Below are 9694 nucleotides of genomic sequence, written 5' to 3' on the forward strand. Positions count from 1 at the left end.
GCATGTGTTGGCACAAACACACAACTACACACACACATGTTGCACACACAGGCACACCATCTCCAGGCTTGTGCTGGCTGCCTTATTGCTAACACATGGGGAGCTTGGGGGAGTGGGCTGAGGCAGCCCTTTGAAGCCGCCGGGGCTGGTGGCCCCCCTTCCTGGTCTCTGCAGTCAGGAAATGAAGTCAGAGGCAGCCAGGCGGGGGGCGAGAGAGGCCTGAGTGTGCGGTCCTTGCCTGAGGCCGGCCTGGCTTGTATCCAGGAGTTGCCTGGGGAGGGATTGTGGGAGCCTCCCATACTCTCACCTCCCCACCCTTCACCAGCCTCCTGGCCTCCGGCATATATGCAGAGCTGGTGGGACCCGCTGGAACGCCACTGGGGGCCGGCAGTGCCCAGGAGGCCTACGGTCCTGTGGCCAGGATTTTATCTAGCTGCACCTTCACAGTGGGAGGGGGCTGATGCTTAGAAGCCCCGGGCCAGTCAAGGGGACTCTTAGGGAGTGAGGTGTGGCAGAGAACAGTGCCAACCTCACTCATTGCTCCTACCTCCACCCACAGGAGAAAGAGAAGAAATACATGCTGTCTGTGGACAACCTCAAGCTGCGGGACGTGGAAAAGGGCTTCATGTCGAGCAAGCACATCTTTGCCCTCTTTAACACGGAGCAGAGGTGCCTGCCTGCCCCTGGCTGTAGCTGCTGCAGTCCCAAAACCACCCGCACTGAGTAGAAACTGGGTACAGGGATCCAGGGAGAAGAGGAACCTGCCCCAGGCCCCACAGCAAGGAATCCACTGACAGATGCTTACTGAGTTCCTGCTTTGAGCTACACATCATGTCAAGATCTCCCATCCCCTCCCCTTCCCTTCCCTCCTCCTTCCCTCCCTCCTTTCCTTCCTCCCTTCCTTCCCTCCATCCTCCCTCCTTTCCTCCCTCCCTTCCTCCCTCCCTTTTTTTCTTCCCTCCTTCCTCCCTCCCTCCCTTCCTCCCTTCCAGTCTCCCCTTCCCTCCCTCCTTCTATCCCTTCCTCCCTTCCAGTCTCCCCTTCCCTCCCTCCTTCTATCCCTTCCTCCCTTCCAGTCTCCCCTTCCCTCCCTCCTTCTATCCCTTCCTCCCTTCCAGTCTCCCCTTCCCTCCCTCCTTCTATCCCTTCCTCCCTTCCAGTCTCCCCTTCCCTCCCTCCTTCTATCCCTTCCTCCCTTCCAGTCTCCCCTTCCCTCCCTCCTTCTATCCCTTCCTCCCTTCCATTGTCACTGGTATAGTACATGCTCTTCATGCACTATACTCTGCCAGGCACTGGAGCCAAAGGGCCCTATTCAGGCCTGGTCCTCTTCTCCTGCTCACTTTCCTATAGGGCGGTGGCAGTACCAGGCCTCTTCCTTCCTGACCCAAGGCTGACTCTAGTGGGCCCTCTGCTACTCAGAGATGAGGGTTCAGTCCAGCTGCCATCACAGGGGTCCTCAGAGAGCCCCAGAGGAAGCTGGTGGGGTCTGGGCCCCAAGCTAGAGACTTCACTGAGTATGGCTGTCCCCTTATCAAAGGTCCAGTCCCCTTCTAAGCATTTTGCCACTCACTTCACTGAATCCTCAGTGACCCGAGGAGGCAGGAATTCTTATTAACCCATCTTCCCAATGAGGAAACCGAGGCTGAGAGAGAGGAAGGGACTTGCACAGGTCACACAGCTGGGAAATGAGCTGGCCTCAGGCATGGTGACCCCAAAGTCTGGGCATGCCTTTAACCCCCAGGGAGGGTGGGGCTTTGCCCATCTGCCCTCACCATCTGCCCTGTCTTGCAGGAATGTCTACAAGGATTATCGGCAGCTGGAGCTGGCCTGTGAGACACAGGAGGAGGTGGACAGCTGGAAGGCCTCCTTCCTGAGGGCTGGCGTATACCCTGAGCGTGTTGGGGTGAGTGGCAGGGCAAGGAGAGGAGGGGCAAGCGTGATCCTGGGCCCCTGGGGCACCATCCTCAGTGATGCCAAGTCACGTCATGTTTCCCAGCCCTTATTTGGCTCAGAAATAATAGGAATCCTCCCCCCTACCCACTCTGGGGGTGGGAACAGAGATAAGTCTCCTGGTCCTCCCATCCTTCTCCAGTGGCAGTTTCACGTCTCTGTCTCTGTTGCAGATGGCATTTCTATATTCCCCTTTCTATGACGGTGGTTTCTTGTGACTGCCTTCTCTTTCCTCCCCTATTTCACTGTGGCGATGTCTACAGTGGCCTGAGAGTTGGGGTGCAGTGTCCCAGGTTCACTCAATCTCTCCCCTTTTCCTCTCTGTATGTTTCCTTCGGCTGTGCTCCCTGGTGGTGGCGGCGGTGACAATGTTGGTGTGTGGGCCTCCCAGGACAAAGAGAAAGTGAGTGTGCCCTTCTCTTGCCTCCTGCCAGGCATCTGCAGCCTGGCACCAGCTCCAGCCAGGTTTTCAAGCAAGGGACCTGGAGATATTCTTCTCTAATTTCTGGATTGGGACCAGGCGCAGTGGCTCGCGCCTGTAAACCCAACACTTTGGGAGGCCGAGGTGGGCCGATCATGAGGTCAGGATTTTGAGACCAGCCTGGCCAACACGATGAAACCCCATCTCTACTAAAAATACAAGAGTTAGTCAGGCATGGTGGTGCGCACCTGTAATCCCAGCTACTCAGAAGGCTGAGGCAGGACAATCGCTTGAACCCAGGAGGCGGAGGATGCAATGAGCCAAGATAGCACCACTGCACTCCAGCCTGGGTGACAGAGCAAGACTCTTTCAAAATAATAATAATAATAATTTCTGGATTGGGAAATTGAGGCAAATTCTAGGCACTAGAGTCAGAACCAAGACAAGGCTGAATCAGGGGAGTCTAGGGTTCTGAGAGGCACAGGGATGGAGAGCCTGGTGTGTGTTCAGGCCAGTCGCTTCTCTCCGTGCCTCAATGTTCTGGGTACCTTTGGAGGGGCTGAGATCCTGGCGATGCCTGGAGCCTGGCTGCGTGGCCTGGCCACCCTGATGCCCTTGTGTTCTCCATGGCAGGCCAGTGAGACGGAGGAGAATGGCTCCGACAGCTTCATGCATTCCATGGACCCACAGCTGGAACGGCAAGTGGAGACCATCCGGAATCTTGTGGACTCGTACATGGCCATTGTCAACAAGACCGTGCGGGACCTCATGCCCAAAACTATCATGCACCTCATGATTAACAATGTGCGTGCTCCGCTGCATGGGGGCAGGGAAGTCTTGTGGCACTGGGGACGCAGGTGGCCATGTTGGCCTGGGGGAGATGCCAACCAGCCCTATGGGACCAGGTCCAGGGAGGGAGGCACGGTCCAGACCAGAGCTGTCGGATAGAAATATAATGAGGGGCTGAGCACGGTGGCTCACACCTGTAATCCCAGCACTGTGGGAGGCCAAGGCAGGCGGAACACTTGAGGTCAGGAGTTCGAGACCAGCCTGGCCAACATGGTGAAACTCCGTTTCTACTAAAAATAGAAAAATTAGCTAGGTGTGGTAGCGTGAGCCTGTAATCACAGCTGCTTGGGAGGCTGAGACAGGAGAATCACTTGAACCCGGGAGGCGGAGGTTGCAGTGAGCCGAGATCCTGCCACTGTACTCCAGCCTGGCCGACAGAGCAAGATTCCATCTCAAAAAAAAGATAAAAGAAAAAAAAAAGAAATATAATGAGGGGCTGGGCACGGTGGCTCATGCCTGTAATCCCAGCACTTTGGGAGGCCAAGGCAGGAGGATCACTTGAGCCCAGGAGTTCAAGACCAGCTTGGGCAACACAGTGAGACCTCGTCTCTACACAGAAATTTTAAAGAATAGCTGGGGTTGGCTGGGCGCGGTGGCTCATGCCTGTAATCCCAGCACTTTGGGAGGCCAAGGTGGGCAGATCACCTGAGGTTGGAAGTTTGAGACCAGCCTGACCAACATGGAGAAACCCCATCTCTATTAAAAATACAAAATTAGCCAGGCGCGGTGGTGCATGCCTGTAATCCCAGCTACTCGGGAGGCTGAGGCAGGAGAATTGCTTGAACCCGGGAGGTGGAGGTTGCGGTGAGCCAAGATTGTGCCATTGCACTCCAGCCTGGGCAACAAGAGCAAAACTGCCTCTCAAAAAATATATATATATACAAAGAATAGCTGGGGTTGGTGGTAGCACGTGCTTGTAGTCCTAGCTACTGGAGAGGCTGACATTGGAACATAACTTTGAGCCCAGGAGGTTGAGGCTACAGTGAGTTGTAATCTTGCCACTGTACTCCAGCCTGGCGACAAAGCGAGACCCTATCTCCAAAAAAAAAAAAAAAAAAAACCACACACACACACACACACAAAGAAAAACAAAACAAAAACTGAGTAGACAAGTGTTCTGGTGGCGTGATAGGTCCTAAGTCCCCTCCCGGATCTGTGACCTTGGTCAGGTGACTTTTCCTGTGGACCTCAGTGTCCTCATGTGAGCGAGAAAAGCGCGGTGGGGAGGCGAATCTTCCAGTCTACGCAGTGTAGGAGCCGCGTCGGAAAAGCCATACCAGCTCACAGTCCCAGCAGGGCCCGGTGGGGCGGCCAGGGCGCCACAGGCATCAAGTCCCCACCTCCTTCCCTCTTTGCCTACTCGCAGACCAAGGAGTTCATCTTCTCGGAGCTGCTGGCCAACCTGTACTCGTGTGGGGACCAGAACACGCTGATGGAGGAGTCGGCGGAGCAGGCACAGCGGCGCGACGAGATGCTGCGCATGTACCACGCGCTGAAGGAGGCGCTCAGCATCATCGGCGACATCAATACGACCACCGTCAGCACGCCCATGCCCCCGCCCGTGGACGACTCCTGGCTGCAGGTGCAGAGCGTACCGGCCGGACGCAGGTACCAGGGCCGGCCCCCACGGCCCCAAAGCCCCCCAGCCCGGGGCCCACGGGAGGAGTGCCGGGACCGGGCAGTGGCGCGCCCGCGTCACCGGGGTGGCTCCCACCTGGAGCGAGGGGCGGAGCTTAGAGAGGGCGGGGCTTGCCGCGGGGCGGGGCTTGCCGTGGAGAGCTGGCTGCGAGGCGGGGTGGAGCTGGGACGTTGGCGCCGCTGGGGGCGGGGCTTAAGCTCCGGCGACCGCCTCGGGGCGCGGCAGGGAGGGGCTTGCGTGCATGGGCGTGGCAAGCACTGGGCTGGGGCGGGGCCTCGGTGTGGGCAGGGCCGCTCATCTCGCCTCTCCTTGTTGCTCGCTCCCTGTCGCCTTCAGGTCGCCCACGTCCAGCCCCACGCCGCAGCGCCGAGCCCCCGCCGTGCCCCCAGCCCGGCCCGGGTCGCGGGGCCCTGCTCCTGGGCCTCCGCCTGCTGGGTCCGCCCTGGGGGGGGCGCCCCCCGTGCCCTCCAGGCCGGGGGCTTCCCCTGACCCTTTCGGCCCTCCCCCTCAGGTGCCCTCGCGCCCCAACCGCGCCCCGCCCGGGGTCCCCAGGTGAGTAGGGGCTGAAAGCGGCTGGAGAGGCTGCCGGACGGGCGTGGCCGGGAGGGAAATGGGGCTGGATTCCAGAGCATCGGACCCGGCCGCCAGAACCGGCCGTTTCCATCCCAGGCAATCGGACTCTGGGTGCCGGAGCCACGCCACGTGTGGCCGAGGGCTGGCGGAGCCTGCCCCCGAGGGAGCGCTGAGTCCCGGAGGTGGTCGTTTCTGGGGAGGGGGCTGTGGGGCTCGTCCCACCTGCCCCCTTCTTTCCAGCACTTGCATGGCGCTTCCCTCTATTTTCACTCTTGGCGGCCGCCCACACGTTGCATTCCTCCTCCTTTCTTCTTCTTGCTGTCCTCCATCCTCCATTCCGTCCAATTCCTCTCCCAGCCCCTGCGGAGCCTACCTTAGGTCTGAGTCTGAACACCTATCTGCTCTGGGTGTGTGGATTTCCTTCAGCTACCCTGATGTCCCCATTTCCCAGTCCTGACTCCTTTGAGCCATCCCAGGGGGTGTCCAGCCACTGGCCCACAGGAGCAGAGACCAGGCTGTGACTGTGTGACTAGAGAGGTGTGTGATGTGTGTGTGGGCGTGCACACGAGTGTGAGAGTGTAAGAATGGCACCCAGGCCCGGGCTAAGACAGGAGCAGCTGGGGAAGGAGCCTGGGGCCTTGGGCAATCTGATGGTTTTTTTCCTCCCCACCCCCAATCCCCGCTTCTGGCCCTACCCAGTCTAAACCAATGTGGTAGGGGTGGCAGCAGGGGCAGGGATGGGAGTGGCTGAAGCCTGCATCATTCCCAAAGATTTCTAAGGAAAAACTTTCTACTGCATCCTTTGGCTTGACTTTCTTGACCCATGACCCTCTTTCAAGGAAGTTCACTCCGATTCCCAATCTGCCCTGTTTCCACTGGCCACATTTTCTAAGGAAGAACACTGCAGGACAATAGCATGTTTTGTTTCTGCATGGCTGGAGGGTAGGGCTGTGGGTCTAGCGCCCATAAACCAAAATGAGGCAGGGATTGGGGCTTGCCCTGTGATGCTCTGATGACCAAAGCGGATGGGTAGAGGCAAGCAGCATGGTATTGGGCAAGAGGACTGGACTGGGAGTCCAGAGATGCTGCTTTACCCTGGGCCTTTAGACATGTCTCTTTCCCTCCCAGAGCATCAGCATCCCTTCTACCAAATGATGACATTCTGCCTTTCTCCCAGGGTGGCTGTGGGGATCGAGGGAGACAATGGCTATAGGGATGCTGTGTTAACTGCAGATGCAGCCGTAGGAGCACTTTGCTAACTGCCAACGTGAGTTCAGATTTGGCACCCAGGTCTATGGTGCGGTGTGAGATGTGATGTAAGGTTTGATGCCAGCCTGACTCCAGTCTTGCTAACACACATGAAACTTTTGGCAAATCGTGACCGTACCTTGGGGAAAAGAGCAGTCTGGGAGAGCTTCTTCAAGGCAACCTGACTTCAGTGAGGTCTGAGGCATGGCTGAGATAGGCTTATGTGGCAAGGAGGGTATCTGGGTAAAGAGCTGCAGTGTGGGCAGAGGTGTAGTGTGGGCTGCATCGAGGACAGCCACTGGCCAAAGCAGAGAACAAAGACAGAATGAGGAAGAGCTCTGTGGGGAGGGTGGGGCATAGGATGGAGAACCTTCAAAGTCCGAAGAGTTTGACTTGTTGGGGCTCAATGCTGTAGGCAGTAGGGAACCACAGAAGGCTCTTAGGTGGAGAAATGACAGCTGGACATTAGCAAGCAAGCCTTGTCTCCATGAGCAGCACGGGTGGTCCTCTGAGCACGCCAGGCACGAGTGTGCAGGGAGCTGGTGCAAATGCCTCTGTGTGCGGGTGAGCTTCTGTGTTGTGACTCCGCCCACACGTGTGCTTCAGTGTGCTGAGTGGCTGCATGCCCCAGATCCGTGCTGCACGCGCCGCCGGCCAGTGAGGGTGCTGGGCACTGGGAGGTGCCAGGGAAGGAGGCGTATGCGTGTTGTTTGTGGGCATGTGTGTTAGCGTGTGCATGTGGGCCATGGGGCCTCACAGCATGTGTGTGCACGCCCAGGCGTGTGCGTGTGTGTGCCCCCACCCCCAGGCCTGCCCCACCCGTGCGTGTGAACTGCCATGTTGATTTCGTGCTGTCTTTCAGAATCACTATCAGTGACCCCTGAGGAGCGTCAGCCATGGTAGGTACATGCCTCACCGCCTGCTGCATGAACGGTGTGTCTGCCCCGCTGCACTAGCTCCACACGGGGCACGCACCTGGGACCTCAGAGCCAGGCTCCCCGCCCCTCCCTTCTGCAGCTGTAGACTTGCTCTTTCCTCTTTCTGTCCTTGTGCCGCTGGCTCTCTCACCTCCCTTCCTAGCGAGCCTCGGGACTCAGTGCCACTGTCCAAGGCCTCCATGGCTGAGCCTGGGGACTCTTGGAACAGGCTCCGTGCCCAAGCTGGCAGACATGGGTGCTCTCTGGAGCCGTCAGAGAGGGCAGAGAGCTCGTGGTTTATTGTGTAAAGGCTGGGAACTTGGAGGGGGTTGTGTGTGGGGCTGGACTGTGAGGCGGCCAGAGGCCTAGGAATGTCATCCTGGGCACACTGTGCCTGGTGTGCAGTCAGAGTCATGCTCCTGGGGTAAGGCATCCAGCTCCCAGCCTGGCAGCGCTGAGGGCCGACTCCACTGCAGAGCAGGGGTGATAGTCAGGGTACCACCTCCTCTATCTGCCGGCAATCCAGTGGTGATCTAGGGTAAAAGCTTGAGAGTCCCATACACATGATCATCCCACAACACACCTCACAGGCCAGGCAGGGACACACAGCCCCCTCCCCTCCCTCCCAGGTACCGTCATAGCTGCTAGCATGTGACTGAAGGCAGTGTCCCTGGCCCCAGTTGAAGCACCGTAGCCGGCCAGCAGGCCCACGCACCTTGGCCTGTTGCTCCTAGGGTCACTTGTGCCATTCAGCCAAGGGGACGACCGTGCCTGCTGGTCCTGCTGAGCTCCACCCAGTGAGCCCGCCCCCGTTCTCCTGCCACTGACTCTCGCTCTTCTGCTTTTCCCAGCAGGAAGGGCCCAGCCTCACCTACGCGACCTGCAGCCCCCCGACCAGCCGAGGCTCCCCTCTTAGACTTATAAGTCTATGGCCACTGGCATCCAGCTGCCTGCCCTCCCTGCCTCCCCCAGGGTCATTTCAGAGGGTCCTGGGTTTTCTGACTACCGAGAAGGGCCTCTGGCGCTCCCTCCAGCCATCCCTTTTAGTTTCACCCTCCTGGTTCAAGCAGTGTTCTTTCTCTATCAGGCCTGGTGGCTGTTGCGTGGGGCTCCCCAAGGCAAGGGGTGGCCCTGGGCCGGTGGGTTGGAAGACAGGGTGACCAGAGAAGAGGGAAGCCCGAGGGGGCCGAGCATCAGCTTGAACTGTGGGTGCCCTGCCTGGGTGCTGTGTGAAAGGCCAGCGTGTGTGGGGTGGGGAGGGCCGCCACAGCCTCCAGGCGATACCGGTGAAGCTACAGCTCCTCCCTCCATCTTCCTCTCCTTTTCCTTCCAGCCCCTCTTTTCCAGGAACCTTGCCACACCCACACCTGCGCCCTCCCCTCCCCGGCCCTCCCACCACTGCTGCGGTGTGGCCGGCCCCTGCCGGTGTGCTGCACTTGCCTTACCAGCTCTCTCCTCGCTTTTCTCTCCCGTTTTCTCTTTGCTTTCTCTCCAACTGCCAGCCGATCGGGTCAGGCAAGTCCATCCCGTCCTGAGAGCCCCAGGCCCCCCTTCGACCTCTAAACAGATCCCTCCTCTTCTCGGAGACCTCCCTTTCCAAGCCTGCCTGGACGGCTGTTCTGTGACTTGACAGTGGCTTCCCTAGCCCCAAAGCCAGCCCCCTTCATCTGTGACTTAGTCTGTTGTAGTGGTGAGCTGACACCTCCAGGCGTGACCATTGGTGAAAACTTGTGCCCCTTCTGTGGTATGCCCTTGCCTTGTTCTATAAATATCTATAAATACTCATATATATACACACCTACACATGGCCGACCGCCTCGCCTCTAGCGCTGGGAATCAGTCACTGTGCTGTCCTTGTGGAGTCTTGTGGCCCAACTACAAGAGAACGCTGTCCCCTGACATCCCCCTCTGAAGTGTGCCACCTCCAGTGAGCCTCCCTGTCATGCCCAGCCTGTGGACAGCCAGCCCCCGCCATACCTCCCGCCCCCTACCAAGCATGGGGGTGCTGTGCAGGCAGCCGTGTGGCCTGACAGTCTCTACCAGTCCTGCTGTCCCTCGGCTGAGAATAAAACCTATTTCTGGATGACGGGGAATGTC

At 58.6% G+C, this 9694-nt stretch overlaps 1 protein-coding gene across 9 annotated transcripts in view; it reads left to right on the top strand.

Annotated features, from left to right (window-relative positions):
* The window catches only part of DNM1 (dynamin 1), a 53396-nt gene extending 43702 nt beyond the window's left edge, over positions 1-9694 (top strand). For 2 of the 9 annotated variants that reach the window (XM_030919764.1, XM_010367796.2), the window contains 7 exons: positions 560-669; positions 1792-1903; positions 2342-2353; positions 3005-3175; positions 4587-4828; positions 5196-5411; positions 8449-9694. In XM_030919764.1, the coding sequence (XP_030775624.1) occupies positions 560-669; positions 1792-1903; positions 2342-2353; positions 3005-3175; positions 4587-4828; positions 5196-5411; positions 8449-8521 (936 nt within the window). In that variant the 3' untranslated portion in view covers positions 8522-9694. Of the gene's footprint in view, positions 1-559; positions 670-1791; positions 1904-2341; positions 2354-3004; positions 3176-4586; positions 4829-5195; positions 5412-6833; positions 6836-7542; positions 7580-8448 lie in introns of all 9 variants that reach the window. The other 7 variants (XR_004053995.1, XM_030919766.1, XM_010367798.2 and 4 more) reach the window with 7 other exon arrangements.

The sequence above is a fragment of the Rhinopithecus roxellana genome, chromosome 16, assembly GCF_007565055.1.
Source record: "Rhinopithecus roxellana isolate Shanxi Qingling chromosome 16, ASM756505v1, whole genome shotgun sequence".
Lineage (NCBI taxonomy): Eukaryota > Metazoa > Chordata > Mammalia > Primates > Cercopithecidae > Rhinopithecus > Rhinopithecus roxellana.